Raw genomic sequence first — 27,543 nt, forward strand, 5'->3', positions numbered from 1 at the left:
ACATACTAGTTGCCACTCTAGACGCTCTTGCCATTTCGTTTGATTCGATAATATATATTGCAACTACGGTCGAGAGTTACTTGTTAAGAAAGTGACACTGCTTTAAAATCAAGTAAAACGTAATAATTTCTTCAAGTCATTCAGAGCCCTAGTCATACTGTGGGTAAAGTAGGCTTTGAAATGTTTGTATGGAACTATTGTTGTATTCTCAATAACCACATCATGAACTCGTTTATCAATATGCATATGCATTGATGTAATAAGTGCAATGTCGCTACTCTATGGCGGCTCGTTCTCTAAAATAACTCTGCAATTGCTTTAATGAGGATTTTCGTCTATCTCATTGTTGACTTTGAAGACTATGTCTTCGTGTCACAATTGGTGCGTCAATCTGTGCTATTTGGTACATTTTTACAGTATCAAAGCGGTGTGCCTATGACCGAAAAGGCTTCCTAACATGTAAATACAAAAGCCGTTCATCATTCTCCCCTAAGTCATCCGCGGTATGGTGATACATATTTGATTTATCCTGTTCCATATCATGAAACTGTTTTGATGACGAAAATGGTCCACGCGCATTGGAAAATGAATCCATAAATCAGGCATACCTTTGTATTCGCTGGTATGTTCATACATATTTGATATATTATTTCGATTCGATTTCGTTGAAATGATACGTTGAATCATTTACTCTTAAGTTAATTGTATTTCAACAGTATAGTTATGGTTTTAACATACTAGACAGTTAATACGGCTTTTAAAGCGTTATTCGTGCAAAAAATGAACGGAAATAAACTCGTCTGAATATATAAATAAAGTTAACCAAATGAAACAGTTATACTCGGACATCTACGAAAGCCTGTAACACACAACGGAGCAATCAAACATACCGTATGACAACGATACAGACTATTACGGATACGGTAATCACCACGGCAGCGCCGACAATGCCTCCAATAAAACCCGCTGAAACACACGTTAAACACAGATTTATAAGTCTTGCAAGTTTAATGTAAAGTATTGGTTAGTCAACTGTTAACGATTATGTTTATTGTCCCTAGCACTAGGGGAATTCTTATTTATTAACTCAGTGTCGATATGTCATTTTTTCACACACACATATTGACAAGAAGAAGAGTCAGATGCAAAACGAATTTTATCAACACACACGTGAAATGAACGTTATTCTCTTTGTGATGCACTAATTAACATGCAGTTAAGACGGTAAAAAGTTTGGCATCGGCTTTGTTTTCGTTCAATATTTACAAATGTTTTGGCTGTGATTTGAGATTCGACTGGTTTGAGCTAAAATATTCACCATTAAATTATGGGGAAGGTTACCGATAAGTTCGGTATAATGTAACCAAGTCCTTCACGTAGTCTTAATTCAATTAAAACATACAACTCATTACCAGAAAATGTGTTCGTTGTCATATCTTCCGATCCAGTTCTTGAGTTTATCGTGCTTCCTAAAGGCATTGACGTTGTAGACTTGCGTGGCCATGGTACTAAATTACAAAAGTTAACATCTTTGTTGTTATAGCATAACCGTCTGACAGAAATCACGTACATATGGCACGTGAAATATTCATGTTGTTTATACGATTAATTACCATAACATGTTTTGCTATTGCACTGTGAATTGTTTATTGATATTGCATATTTGTTTTAAAGTACAATGAAATGTGTGGTGTTTATATGTAAGAAGATAATACTTACATCATCATACGAACTTATACAAGTTTGAAACAAAACCAAGTTCTTGGATGTTTAACAGTTCTGCTAGAAATATTGATTTGTTTTGCAAAAAACACCGCTATTAACATACTACATATGTATGATATTTTTTGTATATTCATTATAATATCAAATACTCTTCACAAAATAGTTATTAAGGTACACAATATAGTTGTAACAAATCCACCTATCCTGATATGACGAGATAAATCTTCTGCTTTTGGATGTAGAAGCTGGTTAATATGTTGATTATATAGTGAATCATGTTATTTGTTTTACCAAAGCTCCACTTGGCGTGAAATCTTGTCCCTTTAATAGATCCATCCGAAGAATAAGCCAATGTAATTGCCTGTTGGGTTGAATTAAATGTCAGCTGTCCATGCTCGCATAATGTTTTATTTGGTGGTCCAATGGTCGTTGGTGCGTCGTAAATCTATGTCAAAAATGAAAGCTTGATAGTCATATGTTTTTTTAATACGCAATATGATCATTCTATATTCCGAAAAATATTATAACTTATGAATATCGCAACTAAATTTCTTCTAAACAAATAAACTTTCAGAATTTTTTATTATTAATGAAAGTAAACAAAACAAACTATTTTGAACAACATATAACTATTCGTATACATCGTATTATGATTATTGGCTGTTAATTTCCTGGGGTAAATAAAAGGTCTTAAATAAAACACAATACCCAATAAGTATATTACGTTGCATTATGTCACCTTCAAACATTCACAATCTTTACAGGATGGTATTACAAACGAAATCTCGATTCGAATGAACGTGTTGTCGAATCCCTCGATATTCCATTCGCAATTCATGTCATTGCTTCCACTTTCAATAGTAAAGTTGAGACTACTTTCGGTTTTCATAAAACTTTCACCACAGTTAACTGGAACTAAGCGAAAACTAATTTAATGATTTGACTTGTCCAAGAATAGGTCGAAGCCAAAACTATATAAAGATACATGTATATTTAAGTAAAAAAACACACGCATATGAAATATACGACGGACGGACGGACGGACGGACGGACGGACGGACGGACGGACGGACGGACAAACAGACAGACAGACAGACAGACAGACAGACAGACAGACAGACAGACAGACAGACAGACAGACAGACAGACAGACAGACAGACAGACAGACAGACAGACAGACAGACAGACAGACAGACAGACAGACAGACAGACAGACAGACAGACAGACAGGCAGGCAGACAGACAGACAGACAGACAGACAGACAGACAGACAGACAGACAGACAGACAGACAGACAGACAGACAGACAGACAGACAGACAGACAGACAGACAGACAGACAGACAGACAGACAGACAGACAGACAGACAGACAGACAGACAGACAGACAGACAGGCAGGCAGGCAGGCAGGCAGGCAGGCAGGCAGGCAGGCAGGCAGGCAGACAGACAGACAGACAGACAGACAGACAGACAGACAGACAGACAGACAGACAGACAGACAGTATATTCAGACTTATACAAATGTACATCGTCGTCATAATTAAATTTCACACATATTATCTGTCACGTAACTTGGCATGACAAATTCAAAATCAAATAACTCATAGTAATTATTAAAGAATACAAATGCAAATAAATACAATCGATGGTGAGCGTAGGTTCTATCTAGGCAGTACTGAAGTTTGTTGAACAGTATTATTAAGAATTGTATTTCTTTTAACAAAAGCTTCTTTGATAAATTTACACATATTGATATTTGATTTGTCACATGAAACTAGTTACTTGTTAAATTTATATACAGATGGGTTGATATTAAATGTACGGCTTCCTTTTTTTTTTCTTAACTGTTACAGGGACATATACATATAAAATGGTATTCGTATTCTTAATCAAAGTCATTACACCAAAGACAATAACGTTCATTTCCTTAAATGTTATTCTGAGCGTATCTGCCAGTTTGTATTCTCAACGGGTGTGCAGAGACTCTTTATTTTACAAAAAATAAGCGCAGTCGTCGAGGAAGTAAACCTAAATATCCTTCATGTTCCAAAGAGGTTTTGAAAAAAATGTATACATATCTTATACAGAATTATCGTTCAATCAAAAATACCTGTTAGCTTGAAGTTGTAAACAAGTCTACATTTAAATTTGCTAAAAAACCATTAACCTGCACCAAAATTATTTAACATTTGCTTACATTTGAGACCAGATTTGTATAACCTTTATTACAATCGTATAAAGATTGTTTGTAAACTATAATATGATGATATTTTCATTGTTAATAATTGTTCACCAATATTTAAGAATTTCAACACCTGTTCGTCTACAATAGATATCTACCTAATTCACCATAAATAGTAACATAACATTTATTTATTTTAACCTGTATCAATCGTTTGCAAAATTTAAAAAGAATGCGTTCAATATCATCTGACTTTGTGAAACACCATACATCTTCAGCATAATTTAATATAGTACCTACAAAAGAGTTAAACACTTGACTTAATATTTTTGGTTTTCTGTCAAAGTCATTCCATTCAAACAATAATGCATTTATTACCTTAAGAGCTTTACCAACCAAATGTTCATGGTTGGTTTAATTAAAAAATTCCCATATAATTCAACACCGTTACTAAATAGTTAAAGTTATCAACCACTTCAATGACATTTCCATTGAATGTCCATTTTTCATTTTCGTTTAATCCACCCTCTTCCGAAATACCCTTGTTTTTGTTTTTGCAGTGTTAACATTAAGCCCCAAGAATTGCAATATAAATATAAGTTATTTCAATGTCATTGAACTTCGGTTTGTGACTTGCCTACATGTTCCATGTTTGCTTTTAAATATAACTTTATGCTATTATTGACTGTTTATACTAGAAGGTTCAATATTAATAATCAATCAAACAAAAGTACCTGTTCAACATTGCAATGGGATTATCAGGGCCAACACAAATTGCTGTATGGCATGTGAATGAAATCGCAAATCATCATGCCCTAGTGAAATATTATTGCTTTTTTCTTTATAACTGGATGATGTAATCAATTACTATTTTGCCATTCGTACTACATCATTTGACAATAAAATGATAACGGAATTGCATATCTAACCTTTTTGACAAATGAATGGAAGCTCGAGATGACAGTTGTCAGTCTCCTCCTCTAGCGTTTGTTTGTGCCGTTGTAGCTTGAAACAGTCGGATGGTGCGGTTAACGGCCCTTTATTATTAATTTATTGTTAGGTACATTATTGTTATCGGTAAGTCTGTTTGTGCACAGTTATTAAGGCTTAAGATGTCAATATCACGCTTCTGATGAAAAACAACAACAAATAAATCAAAATGACATGTTAGTGAATAAACTGAATGATCTTACTCGATGTCGATGTGTTTCTCGAAAGTCCTGTCCAAATGTAGCGCCCCTCGTAAATATCTTCGTACTTATTTGGGAACACAAACCAAAAGGAAGATTGTTCAATGCAGTGTCGAACATCATTCCACGTTCCAGCCATTTCTTTGTAATAGTTGTGAGTGGAATCTAAATATAAAACATAATTCACATGATCTTGTTTGGTGTCCCCTACATGCAAGCATGCACACCCCACAGGTTTGTAAGCGGCCCCCCTGCTTAAGACTTACTCTTAATATGGAAATATGGCAATAATATAGAGATTACTCTAAACCTAACTGACCTTCAAGTTAGGCCCGTATCTTTATTCTAGGGCACATACGTGTTGTGTTATTCTGACATGTATGGATGTACGAAAACAATATCAAATTCGAAGTGGAGTTATATTTTGTAAACACATAACAAATACATTTATTTAGCGGCGAAGGCCTGACACATACATGAGTGTTTATAAACATATCGAAACGGTCATCATTTGACTAAAATTTAAAGGCTACACGAATATAAACAGTTATGTAAAATACCTGAACGATATATGTATAATACACTCAAATTGGTGCTGCACGGAAATTGGTGTCCAGTAAATCCCTGTTTATCCTTTAAGACTGCGATGCATTCAGACGAGCCATTGTGTTTTGCAGTCATATCTAAAATTTACGTCGCATTTTTTGGGTGTAAAATTTGTTTTAGCAAACTGACATAATATGTGTAAAATTTGTAAAGAACATATAATGCAATGACGGTTAAAAGTACTTCGCACATAAACGTTTATAGAAAATGTTAACATCATTTTAACAACTTGATATCATGATTTATCAATGTAAAATAAACTCCTGTGAGTTGTTCACAACGCCCGCCTCTGTTGATATTGAATGGTTTTTTAAAAGGGTGAACGACGTAACTTACTAATTTGAGATTTTTTTTATGCTTCCATTTAAATAAATTCACATATTTTATGAAGGTTTCCGTTCGCCTTAATACAACACAATTGATGACGTTTTAATCAGTTTGATTTGTTTGTGTGAATTGGTATTGTATTAATCTGTATTAAATGTTGGCTTAACCAATTGATACAAAAAATGACCAGGCTGAGCACCTAATTTAAATATGCGTTTAATTTCGGTCAACACATCATTCCATTATTTAAAAAATTTACTATATTAAATACTATATTATATTTTGTATTTGGTATTCACTTAAGTTCTGTTGCGTTGGAATTAAACAACCCGTGCTAGTATACGAATACCAGTATGCTTTTGAAGAAACAACTAATAAGGAAACGTATTTTGAATTAAACAACTTGAATGTTAGATGTTTATAAGTAACATACCCAAACAACTAAAAACATCACATGCTGCGAAATATGGGCTTTCTTTAATATAGCACCAGGGTGTACCAGCTGCATTTGGATCTCTGCAATTATCTTTGGCATCGTTGGCAGAACCGTCGGGAAAGGTTGAGTTTGCATAGTAGGATTTATTTCAAGGCAAACAAGAAGATCCATATATGTCCTTAGAAAGCGCCCCATTCCAAGCTTTGGATGATGTGTAGCAAATGTCTGAAGTGAAAATATTTCTTTCAATCGGGTCGATAGCGCCCTTAAATGCTACACTATTTATAGGTTACATAGGGATTAGATTTTCTTCAACAACTATACATCTATATTTGCAACTACATATTTTGATCGATAGATTGGAATCTTTTGCAAAAGACGTTTTTCATTTTGTCATTTAACGACTCCTTCTGTTAATGTTGAATATGACACTCACTGTTTTTATACACAGTATACGCATTTTCCCCACCACATAATTCTTCAGTGTTGCCTTTGCAACTGAATTTACAGGAAGCAAAGGCCGAAACAACGACATAGGACGAGGCGACGTCATTCAAACACACACAATCGCGTCCCTACAAAAGCATAAGAACTTAACTGCACGTATATTCAATAAATTATTGTAAAACTAAGTCTACAAATCTCGTAATTTCAGCACAGCATATCACATTTACGTATACTTATTTCCATATAGTTCATGTGAAATCAAGAACATATACTGTAGTAATAGTTTACCCGTTTTGAGAAATTCGGAGAAGAAAATATAATATCTCTATTTTATTTTGTTTTGCCCATTCCTTGTTATCATTTTGACGTCACAATTATGAGTAAATTTTAATCGCTTAAGTAACACTAGCGTTTTTGTTACAACTATTTCATGATTACTATAAATAATAGTATAACTATAACAGTTTTACTCAATAGTCTGTCTATCTGAATCCACAGGTGGTTAGCGTGTGGCTATGATATTAATTAGTAAAAACATAATTTTGAAGGAACAAAAATCGAATTATAACGAAAAATCAACTTCTTAAAAAAATAATTCACAATCAAATATATATATATATATAAATATTACAAGGTATTCAACTCATAATCACCCGAAAACAGGGTGCAACGCTTTGAACAGCAATAACTTCATACATTGTGCAGCGATTTCCATGAACTTGGTCTTATTCAACGCAGAAATGATTTTCAAATGATGGGTCAAATTTTTAGAAATAACACGATACACAACTCACGTGACTTACTCGTCATCGATCAGACCCGATCGAAGACTGAAATCTTCACGGAATAAAGGGCATTTTCCCTGCAAAGTTCACGGACCTAGGTACCATAATTTAATAAAACGTATCAAAACGTATCAAAAACATTCTTACCGTTAATGCTGTTACATTATGCATTAAAACTAACTGCCCAGCGCCGTTTGAAATCTTTATTTATATACATTTCAACTGGCCTACATTTTAAACACACGAGCGATTTCATTGGTCCAATGCGAAGGTGTGTCTTTACTCCAGAAAATTTCATTAATAAATCGGGTCTGATCGTTGACGAGTAGATCAAGCGAGTTGTGTATCGTTTTATTTCTTAAAATGTGACCCATTGTTTAATGTTCAAATGTTGCACATCTTTTTATTAAAATATTAATCAGTCGATATGTTTTTGTGTAGTTGTTTGAATTGTATACAGTATTTTGTATGTTTTCATAGTTTTAATGCGACATTCAACAATATCATGAATGGCTTACCTTCAGGCCAAAGTAATTGTAATTAGAACATAAGTATTGGCAAATCTTTTGCTGATTGTTCTGTACTGTGTACGTCTTTTGCGGGTGAACATGAGTTTCACGTGTACAACCTTAGGACAGACAATTAAAAACATTTTTTTCTAGATATGCCAGTAATGTCAACGTTTCGTTGCTGAGTATTTAGTTGAAATATTACACTTTAAATAAAAACCTCGATTATTATTTAAAAGTGAATAGTGATACAGTTTGATTTACCTTTGAGGGAAACCCACGGTGTGAAGTATTTTCGCACCCAAACGTTTGATACGTTGTGAGCCCCCATCCACTCAATAATGCTCTCTCTATATGTGTCTAGGTAATCCAAGTCTGGTTCCATGAGTTTGCCACCGTTTTGTTCACATTCTGTATTGGCTGACTCCCATGACACCGGGCTTTCCATTAGCAACGGTTCGGTAAATACTATACATAAATCGGAATGTATTTATATATTTGTTTATGCAAAGATGCTAGACTGTTTAAAAACATAATAAGTTCCTTTGGGTAGTAAGCTTAAATAAAATATGGCAGATAATTCGTGCTTTTACTTTTGTAAGTAAATATGAAATTATAGTTTTGATTTCAGCAGTGCGGACATTGCGCCGAGTACAATATACACTCATAGGTAACAACTCAATATATCAATGGAAGTATGCGAACAATATTGAATTTCTTACATTAGTATTATTATCTAAGGACAATTTCATCGAAAAAGCATATTTGTTCGAATACTATATTCAAAAGCGTGGGTGAGCAATAATACGATTGCAGACTGGTCGCTATTAAAGCAGTCATGGGGTAAGACGCAAGCTCGTAATGAACATGGACAATATTAACTATACGAGTATCACATCGCACATTGCGGAAGTTTGAAATGCCTTCAGAATAACCACATCTAACTATTACAAAACATCTTTGTGATGAGATAAACATGGGACCTTCAATCCAATTGTAGCTTCTGGAAGCTTTAATAGAATCTTATTCGGGAATCAATTCCATTGGCATTCAGCTGATATGGTGAGTTTTCAATGAAATAAATGTGTAAATGTGTCATCAAAGCAACAAGCTTACGAAGATATTACTAAGAAACCAGGAATAGACACTTATTAAGGGCATGTTCGATTAAAACTAATTGTTTGATGATTTTCACTGAAATAAAGTATCTTTAGATTATTTCATTTTGTGATGTTCTATTTGAAAGTGATAGGGCTCATATAATAATAATACAATGATCTTCGGATGCATTCAAACATATTTACCGGATATATAAATATATGATTTATTTCTTCATTTTGCAAATGTTATCAAAATCGCTTGATAAATAAGAGAGAATAAATGACGATTGTAAATTCAGTATAGGGTTTTCACTGGCGCATATTATGAATACATATAGCATACGTTTAAAAATACTTGGAGAATGATACTGATTTAAGTTTAACCGAGGTCAAGATTGAAACAATATTTTAAAATTTGCAACCATAGATCTTAACATGTAACCTGTCTCAAACATTGAACAGCATACTATAATTTATTTATATACCTTTCCAAAAGAGATGAAAACCACGTCGATTTGTTTCTTGATTTGTAACAAATACTATGGTAGCATTTTCACTTTGCGTTATCACTCTGTCTGGTATTATCTCCCCACAATATTTTGATGTGGTAACGTTTCCATGTCGAATCTGTAAATAATAGCAAAAATAAAATGCTACCAATATTCCAAGACACTCAGAAACATTTTATTGTAGCCTTAATTAACCGAACAATTTATATCACAGCAATTCTCAAATGAAAGAAGCATCAGCGATAAACATACAAAAATCTGTATTGAACAGTAGTTCTGGCAATTCGACGGACATGTACAATAATTTAAAGGATAATATTATATCATAAATAGATTCAAGCCAAATTTGACATAAATTATTCGAATCTGTCATTATACCTCAATGTAAGCCGTACGACAAACAGCTTGACTTTCAAGTGAGAAGTCTTTAAAGCGAATCAAAAGTATACTGCCAGTGCCTCCTTCTATTCTCCAAACACAAGAAAGATTGGGTCCATAGCTCAATGGATAATTCGGACTAGTTATCTCCCCATAGTTTGACTTCAATGTTCCGCCACACGATGACGCTAAAAATATACTGACTGAAAACATCCTGCCAGAAATTGTCAAATTTGAATTTATTTATAACATAAAAATATTTTTCTATTTGTTTCTAAAATACTAGATTTTCTTACTTTTGTGCTAAACAGCATCAGGTTATGGCGAAATATGTTGGTGTTCTAACAATGGTGATTTTGTTTTTACGATGTATGGCCATATGTATTAGCTACTTTTTGTGTTTCTATCGCAAAACATATACAATATTCAATAAACAATCTATTATATCGTGTCATTACCACCACCAACAACGAAACATGCCGACCAAACGAATACACTGATCATGAGCGACGGTGAGCGAGCCATGGACTGAAAGAAAACATATAACTATATTTAAAGTCTTTGAATTACATTTTATTACGCGGAAATGTGTATATATATATATGTATGAATATTTATGTATGAACATATTCCGTTACTGGAAAACAATATATCACTTTTCTTAAATCCAAACATATAACAAACATGATGTCGTCATTGACAAATAAAATCAGCATAAGCTAGCTTTGTGAAATCATACATTTTATGACCTGTTGTCGTTTTTAGTTCATGTTGATACGATTTGTTCACTTCCGCAATTTATCAAATCCTTCTGCACGGATTGCAAAATACATATTAGCCGAGTGTTAAATAAATTTAAAAAAGGAAAGACTATGAACAACAGTGTTTACATTTTTTTTCGATGAACATTCACACCTGGCTTTGGTGACACATTGATTTGATATTAAAACGATTCACACTCGAATTAAGATGATGGTTGTTATCACTTCATCAACGAGAAAACTATATTCGTTTTACATAGCACGATCAAAGCAAAATCACTTACTACACCTTTAAAAACCGAGCATTTACAGTACGTATATCAAACATTATTTTATGTAAGAAAACCATTACATAAACTGAGATAAAAAAGATAGTGGTGCGCGAATAAATTAGCTAAGATAAACTTTCAAACATCTTAAAGGTACTTGTTCACAGTAAGGTGAAATAACGATTTTCAAAATAATCATTATATATTTGAACATAATACATACATTATGTGAAAACAAGCGAACTAACACTCCTGACTGTTTTTTCAATATTGGTTTATTAATGTAAAATCGTCATTCGAAATTGTTAAAAATAAATCGTTTATAACGTTTTTCTCGATAATTTTGAAAATACGTTTAGTACTTACACAGCGTTTATACTTCGCTGATAATTATTTAACACAGCGTGACACAGTGGTAGCGGACTAGATTTTGCTGCCTGAAGGACCGGTTTTGAATTCCATGGAAGGCAATTTTATTATTTTTTCATACTTGCTGTTATAATTAGTTGAGACTATTAAAGTAATGAAGAATTGTTAGTAAACATTTAATTATATTTTTCAAAAATACGAAATCTTCGGACGAGTCCCTTTACATTAAAATATGTCTATCTTCCTGCATGTTTTCTTCTGGCTAAATATATTTCTCACCGATTTTATTTCATCTCCATGTGGGCGCGGTTGGTAAAACTGTTGCCAATTATTTAAATATCTAAAGCTGTCACCAAAGATGCATTATAATCCCAGGTTTTGCTTTGAAATCGATGTAGAACTCGACGTCTCTTTTTTGACATTTGACCTCCATGTATTACCTTGCAAGTAAGGTTCAACATGCGGGACACCATCTCAAAACGTAATTTATGTGTAAACAGCTATTTTTGTTAAATCCTTCAATGCATGGCAATGTTGGAACTAGGAAAATTTCAACATGAACAATATAGCTTTGTATTCAAACATATTAATATAATATATTTCATTATACAAAGTATAATAAAATGAACCTTAAATTCATCCTTTCGGTCCTCTAGCGTGATAAATTTCATAATTAGATCGGTAAGATTATTTCGACACTGATGTTGATGCTGTGAATACAACGCGCGTTTCTACGGTCGAAAAGACTGTTTAAAAATATCATGTACTTAATACAATCAAATTTGCTTATGCAGATGTTTTAGTACAAGAGCACATGCGAACATTAAAAGTAAACAAGACAAGGCAACATAGGACAATTTATTTCGTAATTAAAGGCAGCTGGCCCAAAATACAATATACGGACATGTCACATTATACATGCACGAGTTGTGAATAATTTTATGTTTTTACGTTTCGCATTAAGACATATACAAGTTATTAAATCTTCTTCAATGTCAGATCATTTTTGTTTTCATCAGATTTATAAAATCGGTTTCTTCTCTGTTTCAACTACATCAAGAAAAAAGAGCATGTTACGTTCTTCGTGAAATTTAGAACAGTGAAAAATGCATGAAATTCGTGATCAATGACAGAAGTGTTTTCCACATAAAGAAAATGTGTACACTATCTAAGGTCATGTTCTATACCAAGATGTCGTCCAGTTTGAACATCAACACTTTCAAAATGCTTTTCTATACTAGAATTGTATTTTAAGTTTTAACATGTTACAACAGTTTTGGGGGTATCTATATTATGGAATGTGAATTTAAAACATTACATTTACCAATGAAATCCATCTATAATAAGTCGGTTCCAGTTTAGAACCGCATTTGTGTAAGGGAACAAGAATGCCTTCGCCCCACATGTCAGGAAATACTCCTGTATTTAGAATGTGATTAAAAAGCGAGAAAAACACTGGGCATATACCATTAGCGGTGTTTTTTTATATAAAACTCTGCACCTATACCATTAAACCCATGCGCCCTTCACATTTTTAATTTATTTCTACTTTTTATTATTTGGTCGTGTGTTATAGGGCTATTTAGAACTAAATCATTTTCAGGTAAAGCAGCATCTACAAAAGTTTCAAGAGAAATTCTCGAAATAATAATTGATTAAAATAATTTAGCCAATCACTTGCTATGATTTGTTGCTGATAACTAGAATGTGAAGATTGTTTAAAAAATGCACTTTAAATAGTTTGCTAAAATAAATTTTGATAACTGCGTGCTTGGCATAGACTATTTCTCATATTAAGTTGGAAATGATCCTCTTTGTATTTACACATTACTTTAAAATTTCTTTTTTCGTTAAGATAAATTTGCAAATCCTCCCTTCAGCTTGCGTTATACTTACGATATCTCAAAATATCCCATTCATTATTCCACCAAAGTTCATCTTGCCGTACATAAACGTTACGTCGTTTGGTTCTATCATGAACTTTCATGTTTTCTGCAGCAGTTTTATAAAGTGATATTTTTTCAGAGCCAGGTTTTTATCTACAGTAATGTGATGTAAAATGCCATCCTGGTACATGTTGTACATATTAACAAAAGTCTCAACAAATATATCCATAAGCGCATATTTCTATTTATATTTATCAAGTTTAATATTACCTTCAGGGATGTTATTATGTATGCAGTGAGAAGAAGGTAAATCAACATTCGTGTTTTTCTATGAAAATCCTATAAGCGCAAATAGGGAAATGTTCAGATTCGTCAATGGATAGAATATTAAACTTCGTGACAAATTGAAATGAATCAGTTGAAAATAATGTGATAACTAAACTAGCTCCATTTTTGTGTAATTCATGTTATCTCACCATCTGGGCCACAACAACGCGAGTTTCAACCGTGAAACAAGCGTTATGTATTGAGGTTTTCTCTCATGTAAGTTTGGAAGTATTTTTATTACAATTATATATTTGTGTTTTTTATGAGGATATTCAGCATTTTGTGTTATTGTTCGCGTATTGTATTGTAGTATGTGACATTCGAATACTCGAAAATAATACGTTGAGCGACGCTTCTGTTAACTGTTTTTCGGGGGAAATCCCAAACACTGCAGTTGTTGTTTATGCATTTGTTCAGTTATGTTATTGGTACACAATGCTTTGTGGCGAACGTAAGTGTTTTTAATAAAACACCATTATGTATTGTATTCTGTAAATGCAATATGTATTGCAGGAGTTGACACTTATTTAACTTATAAACCAGGAATATATGTGTATTTATATACGAGGAAAGAGTTGAAACATGTATACCAAATTGACTGATTAGATTGGCAAGAAACTGTTCGGCTTATATCATACTGATTTACTTACTTTCTCTTTATATAGCACACGTAAATTATAGATAATTTATATTTTCCGCTTGAATTATAACTGATGCGTTGCCAAATCGACCACGGTTCACATTTTTTTTGTGTCAAGCAATAAGTAATTCAAGTGTCAACTATACAGAGGTACCATGTATCTTCTGTTCAGTCCATTTAAAAAAAAAGGTTGGGGTAAACATTTAAAAAACACAATATTTTTCCGTCAAATGTTCTTTTGGTCGACACGAAAATTATAAGAAACTATTAAAAAAAAACATAAAGATACGCCATGGAGGCCTCTTGCGGATGTTTAGTAACACACATTTTGCATTTTGTCTCCACATCAAATTTTAATATTTGGAAAAATAAAAGATCCGAAATGGATATTCAATCAGCATTAATGATGATAACACTATTTATTCTGATTTAAAGCAGATTCAATTGTCGCTTAAAGCTGTTGCAAATTTAAGAGAAATTAAATGTTAAAGCTGCAATCAACAGTTCAGCATCGATATAACACTATAAACATTTAAAGGAGGAGCAGTAGAAGTAACTTATTTACAAATATATGTATTTGATAAAAGTCCTGTCATGAAATTGATATACGTTTATGCTCAGTATATTTTAGCTTTTCTCAGATACAATCATACAAAACTTTTCCTTCATGCACAATTCATGGGCAACGAAGACATGCAACGTAACATAATCAATTGTAAGATAACAATTTAAAGGGGCCTTTTCACAGATTTTGGCATGTTTTTAAGTTTGTCATTAAATGCTTTATATTGATAAATTTAAACATTAAATTTTAAAAGCTCCAGTTAAAAAATCAAAAATAAAATTTAAAAAAGGAAAAAAATGTAGCCCGCCGCAGGGCTCGAACCAGTGACCCCCAGAATCCTAAAGTAAAAACGCGTTAGCCAACTGAGCTATCCGGCCTAGCATAAGTTGCCTGTGTATTTTATACGTTATATAAGCAATCTCCGTAGTTTCACAAATTTAAACGACAACAACAGAACTCTCCAAATTATTCAATCGTTTTGCGTTGCAACGCTTTATAATTTATAGGTTTTTAAATCGTCAAAAGATGCATATATAATTATTTGTCCTGTTACACAATTGCATGATATGAAAGTGCTTTGAGCATAGGCGACCAAAATCAACCTGACTTATATAGATTTGCAGGTGCTATTCAACAACTTTGTAAATGTAATTCATAACGGCCTAAAGATAATCGTGCAAAAGTCGCTTCTCTTTATGTACTCATCCCAATTTTGTTTTAATAGCTTTCATATTATAGTAACACGTGCTAACTCTCGCTAGTTTTATAGTTTCCCTGCATTTTTGTTCACTTTTCTTGCGAGTCATTATCTTTTAAACCTGGCGTGCATATACAATTAATTACTTAAGACATAGCGATTTTCATCATACTTTTATTATAAACCGTTTTATAAACTTATATAGCAACAAAACAGGATATAATCATTATGCATCAAAACTGTGTAGGTCATTAATAAAATTAGAAATGCAAGGCATTCTTGCGGATGGAGAGTAAGTTGAGTCTTTTTTCATAGTTCCTGACTCCCTATTTGAATTAGGAATAAGGAACAGTTCGTTATCCCTAATTCAAGCTCAACATATTTGATATATACTTAAAAAAATCATTTAAATTCTTAAGTGAATAAACACTGAATAACAAGAAAACAATAACCTTATGTATAACGATACATGTTAAGATTTCTACTTTGCGTTTGAACAGGAATTCTTGTTTAAACCGAACTGGCATTTTATTATACTTTGAATACTATTTGCACATCAACCAAACCTAAACATATCAATTAAATTTACATTAATGTGATATAAAAATTCAATCTGGTACATTTCGAAATAATAGTTTTTATTTTTACCCCAGTTCCTTTTTCGCGGCTAAATAAGGAAATTGGCACCAGTCTCTTATTCCTTATTGAAATCGAATTAGGAACTGGCATTAACTACCTAAATATAAATGAAAATGAACCAAAGAGACCATTAATGAACATTTTGGTAAATGCAGGCTAGATATAAAAATTATTATTTGCAATACGTTTCAACTTTGTTTTATTTAATTATAACCCAGTTCCACATTTGAATAAGGAATAAGGAACTGGTTCCGTATTCAAATAGAATGAGGAACTTACAATTTTGTACTAAAAGAGTAAATTGAAACGAAACAAAGAGAAGTGCATATATGAAAATCATTGTAAATAAATGTTTGATATAAAACATATTAATTGTATAACATTTCTATTTAGTTTAACTTAATGGTATTCCAGTTTCTTTTTCGGTTTGCACAAGGAATAAGGAACAAGTTTCTTATTCATTATTCAAATCGAATAAGAAACCGGCATTTATCTTACTAAACGTGCTTATTAAACTAAACCAAAAAGATGAACAAATCAGTTCAAATAATTGTAAATGTTAGTTTGGAACAAAATATATTAATTGCAGTACATTTCTACTTCGTTTTATTTAATGATAACCCAATTTTTTTTTCGCGATTTAAATGAGGAATAAGGAACTGGTTTCTCATACCTAATTAAAATAGAATAAGGGACTGAAATGAACCAAATAGTATTACATCTGTATGTTAATCAGTGTGTATGTAGTTTGGGTACTGAAAATATTTACTGCAATATATTTCGATTTATTATTAAAACATAAAAACAAACCTATTAAAAAAAACTCTTTTTTTCGCGCTTGAATAAGGAATATGAACATGTTGAGGTAAATTTGGCGTAGGGCTGATTACCAGGGACGTTTTGTAGGCCATTACGGCCCATAATACTATGCCGAGATTAAAGATCGCCGGATATACCATTTGGCTTCAAGAACGAGAAGAACTCTACGGAAACGCCAGAAGTGCAGTACTTTTCAACGGACAGCAGGGGGACTTCTTCAGGACATCAGTGGGTGTCCGTCAGGGATGTCTGCTCTCTTCCGTTCTGTTCAACATTTTCATTGAGAAGATAATGAAGGAGAATCTTCATGACCACCACTCTTCTATCTCCATCGGTGAAAGACCCATCTCCAACTTGAGATAAGCTGATGACACAGACATTATGGGTGGCACCAGTAGTGAACTTCAAGATCTCACCAACAGACTCATTGAAAGAGCAAGAGCCTACGGGGTGGGGGTCAGCACGGAGAAGTCGAAGATCATGGGGAACAACACAACCACCAACAGTGCAGACATCACCATGAACAACGAGAAGCTAGAAGAAGTGACCAGCTTCAATTACTTGGGCGTAACTCTGTCCAAGGATGGTACCAGTATCGCTAAGGTCCGAATAAGCATTTCCATGGCGACCGCTGCTATGGCCAGGCTTAGCAGGTTGTGGACAAACAGTTCCATCAGCTTCCCAACCAAATGCAGGCTCTACAAGTCCCTCGTATTCTCCACCCTACTCTACGGCTGCGAGACATGGAGGCTTCACGTGGACATAGAACGCAGAATACAGGCATTTAAACATAAATGTCTCCGAAGACTGCTCCGCATCTCCTGTTCAAGACCAACGAGTACGTCAGAAACATGACTTGTTGGTCCACAAGAGGCCCTACTGGCGACCGTCAAACGAAGAAAGCTGGCTTGGTTTGGACACGTCACCAGACACGACTCTCTGTGCCAGACTGTTCTCCAGGCAAGCTAGAGGGAGGTCGACGTCGAGGCCGACAGAAGAAAAGCTGGATGGATAATGTAAAAAGTGGATGAATTACTCTCAGCAGCACACAACAGATCTGATTGGAGGAGGATTTTTGTATCGTCGTCCCTCATTTCCCCACAACGGCCAAACCGGTCAAGAGATTGATGATCATGATGATTAATCGTGATGTTACTGACGTCACGCTGACGACAACGCCGTCCAAAAATATTGGCATTTGGTACGAATAGGGAGCGCAACGTTTACGCTAAGATTGGCGTAGGACTGCTTACTATCGATACTATCGCCGTTTTGTTAATCCCCAGGGTCCCTAATCGTATGCCGATGTTGAAGGTCGTCGGATGTTCCGCTCGCATGCTTGAGCAAGAAAACGCGTATTCTAACTTAAAGAATCTTTGAAGAAATCACGCTTTTACAGCGAAAACAGTACAAGTGCAGTGGAGGCACCGAGACTGCTGCTTCCCGTGCAGTTTTGCCTTTATGGTGACGTTTTGAAATCGCTTTCTACTTTATCATACCCGTTCGTAACTGTTTAAGTATGAGAACGGAAACATATGTTTAAAATATGTATAGTATCGTTTTCTCGTTCGTGTTTTCGAAGGTGAAAAGCCATACGCCGCAATTAGCTAAACATGTTCCTATACCTTAATCAACCGCAAAGGTTATTATTGTTTAATACTAAATCGAAATATATTGCAATAAATATGTTTAATATCCAAAGTATATTTGTACATACACGATGATTTACCTTGATATGTAGTACTTTTTGTTTGTTTCAATTATTTTTTTTTGTGTAAGAAAATGCCATTTCCTTATTAGATTTCTATATGGAATAAGGATCTGGTTTAAACCGAATTAGTTATCATTAAATAAAAAAATACAAATTTACTGCTATAAATATTGTTGGTACCAAACTTACATTTATAATGATTTTCATTGATTTATTGATCCCTTTAGTTCATTTTAATTTATTCGTTAGGTAAGACAATGAAAGTTCCTTATTCCTTATTCAAACCGAATAAGGAACAGGGCTATCATTAAGTAAAAGTAAGTAAACATGTATTGCAAATAATATGTAAATAATAAATAACCTGAAATTACTATAATTCTCATTGATGATTGTGTCTCTTTCCGGGGTCTTTTTGATTAATTTAAATTTATTTTTAGTAAGCAAATGCATATTCCTTATTCGATTTGAATAAGAAATAAGGAACTGGTTCATTTTCCTTATTCAGCCGCGACAAAGAAACTGGTATATAAATAAAAACAAATATGTTAAAACGAACTAAATCGCATCTTTATATCGCACCAATGTTAAAGAACTGTAGAAGTGTTAGGTTTCAGGCCCGTAGCCAGGGTTTTGAAAGGGGGGGGGTGCGAATTTTCCTATCAACGATTGTTATGAGCAACGAAGTGGCGAAGGGGGTAGGTGGGGGAGGGGGTGTCCCCCTCCTGCAATCGGGGGGGGGGGATGGTTGGTCCTCTCCCTAGACAATTTTGAAATGAAACGTTAAATCCTGCATTCGGGTGACTTTTTATCTGTATTTAGAGACTGACGTTATAGAACATTTTTATATGAAATTTCACTTTCATTGACCATACTTATTGACTGATTGACATGAATATGATATAACATACATGTATTCCCCACCACCGTTTTCGATCAGTCACGAAAATACATATTTGTATACGGTGTTAAACCCGAAACTAGTATGCGCGCACACACTTTGTTTACATATGCAACAACAAATTTATAGAATGTAAAATCAACAATAAGAACGGTATAAAATATTATTATTTATTGGAATCTTGGAATCTTGATAAAATTGGTGTACTTAACCATTCCAAAATTCTACCATTCATAAATCAAGCAAATTAAAAGGAAATATTTGACTTGTTTTCAAAACAATTGTTTGTCTGCTACTATGGATAGTACCAGAGGCCTAGCGCTGCTCTAAACGTGCTAATAGTGTATTGTACAACACACACTGATTAACAAAACTGTGTCTTCTCTAATCTTCACCAATACTAAACATAAATCAAAATGGTATAACTGGTTACTTTTATTTTTTCAAACTATTTAAAAAAAAAAAAGTTATCTTTTTCTAAACGAATTTCAGAAACAAAAACACTAGACTCCATATAATATTACTCCGCATTATAAGAATCAGTAATTGTAATGCGTTTTAGAATTTTAGTTAACAATATAACGATATAAGTATGTTTCGATAACACAAAACTAAATTATTTAAACATGTGGCAGGATAAATAAAACGTTATTGTGTGTGTGTGTGTGTGTGTGTGTGTGTGTGTGTGTGTGTGTGTGTGTGTGTGTGTGTGTGTGTGTGTGTGTGTGTGTGTGTGTGTGTGTGTGTGTGTGTGTGCGTGCGTGCGTGCGTGCGTGCGTGCGTGCGTGCGTGCGTGCGTGCGTATGTGTGTGCATGAATATATCCGAAAGGCTTACACGGCTCGGAAATTTTTCTTCAATTCGTCGGATAAAGTATACAGAGACACTAACTAAATATTCTATACATATACAAACAAATCCGGACCATTGCCGACACAGGTTATTAAGCCGGGCTGGGATTTGAACCGACGATCCATGGATCCATTTAAACTTAACCGACCAGCTTCTTAACCAAATTGGCAACGTATGTTTTTTATTGAACATTGAACATATTAATGCAGAATATGTCTATCGAGCTGATATGAGTGGGATGCTCTTTGTTCTAACTTGAGGGCTATGTGATGGTTTGAGAAAAGGTAATAGACTTTCATCAGTACCTTACAGTCTTCCGATAATCTATAGGGACAGTTTTCTAAACGGAACAGTACCTTAAGCCGTTTAGACGTCAAATATCGATCCTATAACCTTCGTTTTGATTCTGAAAGAGGTCGTGTATGGTTTTTAGTTGTTAGCATCTGGTTTCTGTCAATATGGTCAAATATGTATGTCTTTCAAAGTAGTTTTGATTATATGAACAGTATAAAATAGTATTCGTGCTATCAGGTTGTGTAGTTTACAACGTGTAATTACGTTGATACCGAAAACTGTTCTTTTTTCATCTCATCATGCAAAAGGTGGTGTGTGCTGATCATTATATTTTTGTATATAAAAAACGGACAGTACAAAGAACAAAGTACTTACATTATAACTATCAATCCTCTCCTTTATCGACATGCACAAATATTGAATCACTTTTGATATAAGATTCACAGTTCGCGGGGCGGAAATCACAGCTCGCTATTTTCCGGTCGTATACAATGCTCTTGAAATTTAGTTTCAACAAGGAAGAATAAATGCGCTCATTTCCTGTTAAAATGAAATTCAACATTTATTTTCGTCTTTTCAGAAGTTTCTCATGTGCGTCTTATAGGTTTTTTGGTACATGGATTTGCTCGAATCATTTCATACAAGCATACACTAGTTACTTAACATAACATTCATATAAATACTCAACATCAAATAAAATTATAAGTTATACTTTTCATGATGAAAACATCAAATTAAATTATAAGTTATACTTTTCATGGACAACTGCGATATTATTAGATCGATTCTATTTTCAGAGAAAAATCTAATTTTCTATCGAATGCAATAAGATTTTCTCTTGGAATTTTTAGTATTCGTAAAACAGGCAGCGATTCCGCGAAATTTGGTAATACGAGACGATATTTTCACGTTTATAGTTAATGCATTTATTCTAATGTAGCCGTATTATTGCATTTCACTGCATTTCACTGCTTCATGATAGTGTTTAAAAACCGTGTTTTTAAAAGATTGAGTGTTACTAGACCGGTAATAGATTGACCTTGTGCTGCGGTCTGTTTGACATGTACAATAGCTGAAGTGTTTGTCAATATGCGTTATACATATACGATCCGAAGAAGACTATACTTATTATTTCAATTGGTTTATCGAGCATGAAATGAACATACGGAAGTTTTAATATCCGTTTTATGATTGAAGAAGGACAAATATTTTAGTTCTTTACACACTTTATATTAGACATTCTCAAACGACACGCATAGAATAGAAGTTGTATATTGTTAATTTAAAATCAATGTGTAATAAACAGATTTTGTCATTATAACAATAACAAGCTCGTGATTAAATGACAGTGTGCCTCGGGAATGCAGAATCTATTTTACTAGAAGGTTTTTGCTAGAATAATATACAACACAAAAATAATATATATATTTGTATTGCGAATACCATCGACATGATTATTTATACATGATGTAATTTCACATATTTAAACGCCATTATTCACTGTGCTCAAGGACAAGTAATGGAGGGGCGGCTATTCGATGAACATTGCTAAAATCTCTCTTTACAGAGTCGCTCCTCTTCTTGGCCTAGTTTTTTGCCGACCCAGACATGTATTTTGTAGAGATTCATGTGCGATGTTTCAGCAAATAACTTTCTCTCTCGTTTAAAGCAAATCTGTACTGCAACCAAATTACTTTACCGATCATCCATGCGTTGTGCCTAAATACGTTTTATAAAATTAGTCAATTACATGTATTAGATAACAATAAATATAGTATACATTCAAGCTTATTAATTCCGCCCAAACAAATTCAAATTAAATGTCTAAATTAAGAAAAATCTCAATTCATAACAAAAAGTTTATTTCTGATTGCTGATGTTCAATTGGTGGCAAAACATATTTGATAAATTTATAATTATATGATAACGTAATTTGGCGCTTCTGTCAATATATACACGGAAAACATAAAAATGAAATAATCTTCATTTTGAACAGGTTTTGTGCGCTTATGGACACGTTAGTTACTCCATTTTTATGATTATTGACCCGTTTTCCTTAATTGCACTCAGCAGTAAAAAGGACACGTTTTGATTTTTTTTAACTGGTTCAATCAACGCAAATATACGCGCAGACACATGAACAAGTGGAAGAATAAAGTAAAATTAAAAGACATTAAATCCTAGGAAATCATTTATCAAATTCGTTATTATGAAATACAAGATTAAGATATTTTGAACACATATTTACGGACAACAGTAAAGCGATATAAAAACAATCGACACAATTTAATAAGTACACCAAACAGAAAATGAAGGGGTTTTGAAATATAATTGTATTTAATATAAAACATAGGTATCTATGCTAAAGAACTTAAATTATGCAAAAATATATAGTGCATTATAATTCTTTCATAAAAATTACGATAATGTACATCATATATTATCAATAAAACAACTAAAAAAATCTAATGCATACATGCAATAAATTACTTTTATGAAAATTGTCAGTCTTCATCTATAAATGTTATCCTAGTAATCCATCCCAATGACGACAATTTAAAATGGTGTTGTTATGCTTCAATAGCTTCGTTTAGTTTGCATTAAATAATTGCTATTATTATCAGATAAATATAATAAATGCAATTATTATCATGAAACCGAAAAAATTTAACCTATGAATTCGAACAATCAATGTTAATTATGAAATGACGACAAAGAAAACATATTGTAATGCAATAGCTACTTTTTGTTTTGGCTGAAGGTAAAATTATGAAACATGAAACCGTTATGATTACATTTTCGTATCACATTTTCCCTTAAATACACATACCAAACACAAACACAAATCAATTTTACGAATGTTTGACTTAGCACTTAAAACAAGTTCACAAACAAGATTACGCATGCATTCAACTTCTTAAATACATTCATATTGTGTGTATTTAAAATCGACGTCAAAATAACGTTTATAGACATATAAGGTTAAATTCTGAAATTGTGAAATTGTATAATAGCATGATCGATATAATCTTGGACAAATTATATTGTTTATATATTGCTTACTCAACTACATTGGAAAATTTGCTCCATTGAACAAAGCAGACTGCCCAACTATAATTCAATTATTTTAATTAAATCAGTATGTTTAAGTTAACCATCTGTTAATTTATTTATGTGTTACAGAAAATGACAATTAATTCCTTTAAATGATTCAAACGGATAAATAATCAACTATGTTTTTTAGCCTTTTTACCAAGAGATAATCAAGTTTCTTTGTATTAATGTTGAACTGTTGTGGGTAATTGTGTTGTTTTAGCGTTGTTTAATTTGATAGAATCTGTTTTAAGTACATTGTTCTCTGTTTATAAGGTGGTTTTCTATTATAAAAAATAGTATAAAAAACATAGTAATATAGCTTTTTAGCTATTGCAATATTATTGTTATGCATTAACTAGTCAACTGTAAACGATAACGCAAGTCCATCATCCACAGTACAAGCGGAAGTCTTACAAATTGATTCGTTGACGATACAGGTATGTCACTGACTCACACACAAGCAACGACAAAAAGTATCAGATGCAAAACAACTCTAATAAACACATTATTATGTAACATACTATTATATTTTTTTTATCACATTCTGCAAAACACACGCACCGGACAATATGACATGTTAACATGCACATGTGCTCGTCTGACGATCCAGTCCTTGACTTGTCCATGCTTTCTAAAGGCGTTGATGTGGTCGTGTGGCTTGGTACTGACTCTGAATTACATGTTTATTTTATGTATCATAATCTTCTGACTGAAAAAAACACTATAAAATATGAACAGTTAATGTTGTAAATAGACAATACTAATAACACCATACTTACGAATGCTATAAACAATTCTAGGTTCTAGTTATTTACATAATAAATTTGTATTATATTTGTTTGGTATGGATTATAACATCAATAATAATAATAATACGTTTACAATAATTTTATTTAGGAATACAATGGAGTTCTAACAACTAGCCCTATCTCGACAAATCGATGTATACATTCCGCTTTTGGACGTCTCCCTAGTGATCAGAGTAGCGTAATATGTTGATGGTATATGGAATCATGTTATTTGTTTTACCAAAGTTTCAATGGGCTTGAAAGCATTCCCCTTCACAATCTAGGCATTGTTCTATGTCAAACGAAATGTCAATGCGAATGGCATTGTTGTCATATGCCTTGATCTTCCATTCGCCTTTCATGTCATAACTTTCGATTTCTATGGTTTAGTTGAGACGACGTTTTGTTTGTATACAACTTTGACTTCAGTTAAACTGAACTAAGCAAAATCTAAATTAATGATGTATGTGGGAATCATTGGTAGTAGTAAAAACTATCTATATGTATAATCATTTACATGTTTATTTTAAGAAATGGTTTCACATGGTACATTGTTAATACAAGTACCATTTCAGCTTTTGAACAAACGCAATTCTTATCACTGTATGTACTAGTAGTTACGAAATTTATAAACAAGCAAAAAACAACGAATCTGTATCACATTGAAATCGGAATGGTTGCCCAAATCGATTTCGTGCTCGAGTTAGATTATAAGACCCAACATAACTTGTTTTTTCGCTTCCTCAGTATCATGTGTATGAAATTGAAAACTTATTTATTAAAATATATTATTATATATGACCTGTTTTGACAAATGAATGGTAGCTTGAGATTACATGTGTCAGTCTTCTCATCTAGCGTTTGTTCACACCTCTATAGCTTGAAACATTCTAATAGTGCAGCCAAAGGCCCTATTAATTTATTGTTAATTACATATTTGTATTGGTCAGTATTTTTTTGAACAGTTATTAGGCTTAATTTGTTAATAATACACCGCTGATGACAAATATAAGTTAAATGACATGCGTGTAAATAAAAAAGCTTACTGAATTTCGACGTGTTTTTCGAAGTTCCTGTCCAACAGTAACGCCCCCAGTCCATATAGTTGTGCAGAGTTTATTAATGACACCAAGAAGATTTTGCCAAATGGTTCCGAACATCAGTCTATGTTTCAGCTTTTTAGTAAGCGCATTAAATACCTTAAATTATAACAGAATGGACTTGACCTCGTTTACTGTCTCCTAAACGTTAGCATACACCCTCATAGGATTGAAAGGATCTCATGCTTAGAATGGGTTCCTAATTTGGAAATAATACAGAAATTATCCTAACCCCAACCGACCTTCGAGTTAGGCACTTATCCTATTTATAGAACACTATCCTATGTATAGAACACATGAGATTTGTTGTGTAATTCTGTTTTGAATTGATGTTAAAAAACAACAACGCATTCTAAGTGGTGGTATATCTTCTAAATGGATGATAAGGGGATCCTTACAAACCCGTCCCCTATAGCAAGAATTTCTCAAACCCAAGCAGGTGAAGTAAGTTAAAAATTTGCAACAAATAAATCAGTTTTTAATTCAATATTCAAGAATTTCTGAGCTTTGTCTACAAATTTATTTTAAGAGATGAGGCTTCTGCCATTCATTTTGTACGTGTTTATAAATTTTATGTAATTTGATTTAATTACCAGCACCGGACAGCTGTCACTATTATTTGCAATGTTTTTAAAATGTTGAGTTGTCATGTTATATTATCCCTCGCCGTCCGTCCGTCATTTGGTCCGTCTGTCTGACACGAATTTTTCAGGGCTATATCTAAGAACCTTTTTAAGATATCAACATGAAACGTCATGGGTTTATAAATATCAATGAGGAGATGTGCCGCGCACAAGAACCACAAGCCTTCACTTTCTTAATTAAGAGTTATTGCCGTTTGTGTATTTTATATGATGTAACTTTTCATGGCCATATCTCAGACACCATGCGAGATTTCAACATGAAAGTTCATGGGTGTATTGATATCAATAAGGAAAAATTGCCTTTCACAAGAACCATTACCGGACACGTTCTAAAATAAGAGTTATTGCCTTTTTTGTTATATAATTTTTCAGGGCTATATCTCAGATACGCTGCAATATTTCAACATGAAACTTTAGGGATGAATAGATATCAATGAAGAAAATTTCAATGCATAAGAACAATTACCCTTCACTAATTTTGTGTGTGTGGATTATACTGTTTATCAAGGGAATTGCACCCATCCATAAATACAATTTATTTGGTTGGGGATATCAATTCAACGATTTTGCCCGTTCCTTTTGTTTTTATGTTAAACCAAATGTTCATTTAACAAAACCATATGTTTTGTCAATTTGTTATCTTGCACATTGTTTCTTTGTCCTTACCAGGTACGTTGCCGTTTAGAAACTCTTATCTTTTTTCTCATTTGCTTTCTTTTAAAAACTTATCTTTGTTTCATTTGTTTCAGCATATCGTATAATTTTTATTTCCTTTACCGGAAGAAACCATATTTTTTCCCACTTGTTTTCTTGCGGAAATCCTACCAATTTCCACTCTTTTTCTTTCAGAAACCATATGACTTCCAAAAATACAAGTACGATAATGAGCTGACTGATTCTCAAGAGATGGAAATGTTAGCCGCCATTCAGGGAGCAAGAAGTGTGGACTTTGAACCCACAATGTCTCCTCGGGCAAACCATGCAACAAACAACA

The 27,543-nt window shown here is 33.2% G+C and overlaps 2 protein-coding genes across 2 annotated transcripts in view; one reads left to right on the top strand and one right to left on the bottom strand.

The window, feature by feature from the left end:
• LOC127832678 (protein CFAP20DC-like) overlaps nucleotides 1-27,543 on the top strand; it is a 223,417-nt gene that overhangs the window by 159,603 nt on the left and 36,271 nt on the right. The gene's annotated exons all lie outside the window — the stretch shown is intronic.
• Nucleotides 1-27,543, bottom strand: part of LOC127832688 (tolloid-like protein 1) — a 45,520-nt gene that overhangs the window by 1,234 nt on the left and 16,743 nt on the right. Inside the window, exons 3-14 of the mRNA XM_052358321.1 lie at nucleotides 9,794-9,935; nucleotides 8,473-8,676; nucleotides 8,218-8,327; nucleotides 6,904-7,042; nucleotides 6,465-6,692; nucleotides 5,659-5,781; nucleotides 5,102-5,263; nucleotides 4,838-4,945; nucleotides 2,465-2,640; nucleotides 2,017-2,170; nucleotides 1,413-1,508; nucleotides 891-966 (exon numbers count right to left, since the gene is read on the bottom strand). Of these exons, the coding sequence (XP_052214281.1) occupies nucleotides 6,616-6,692; nucleotides 6,904-7,042; nucleotides 8,218-8,327; nucleotides 8,473-8,676; nucleotides 9,794-9,935 (672 nt within the window). The 3' untranslated portion in view covers nucleotides 891-966; nucleotides 1,413-1,508; nucleotides 2,017-2,170; ... (3 more) ...; nucleotides 5,659-5,781; nucleotides 6,465-6,615. The remainder of the gene's footprint in view (nucleotides 1-890; nucleotides 967-1,412; nucleotides 1,509-2,016; nucleotides 2,171-2,464; nucleotides 2,641-4,837; nucleotides 4,946-5,101; nucleotides 5,264-5,658; nucleotides 5,782-6,464; nucleotides 6,693-6,903; nucleotides 7,043-8,217; nucleotides 8,328-8,472; nucleotides 8,677-9,793; nucleotides 9,936-27,543) is intronic.

Source organism: Dreissena polymorpha, chromosome 5 (genome assembly GCF_020536995.1).
Source record: "Dreissena polymorpha isolate Duluth1 chromosome 5, UMN_Dpol_1.0, whole genome shotgun sequence".
Classification (NCBI taxonomy): Eukaryota; Metazoa; Mollusca; class Bivalvia; order Myida; family Dreissenidae; genus Dreissena; species Dreissena polymorpha.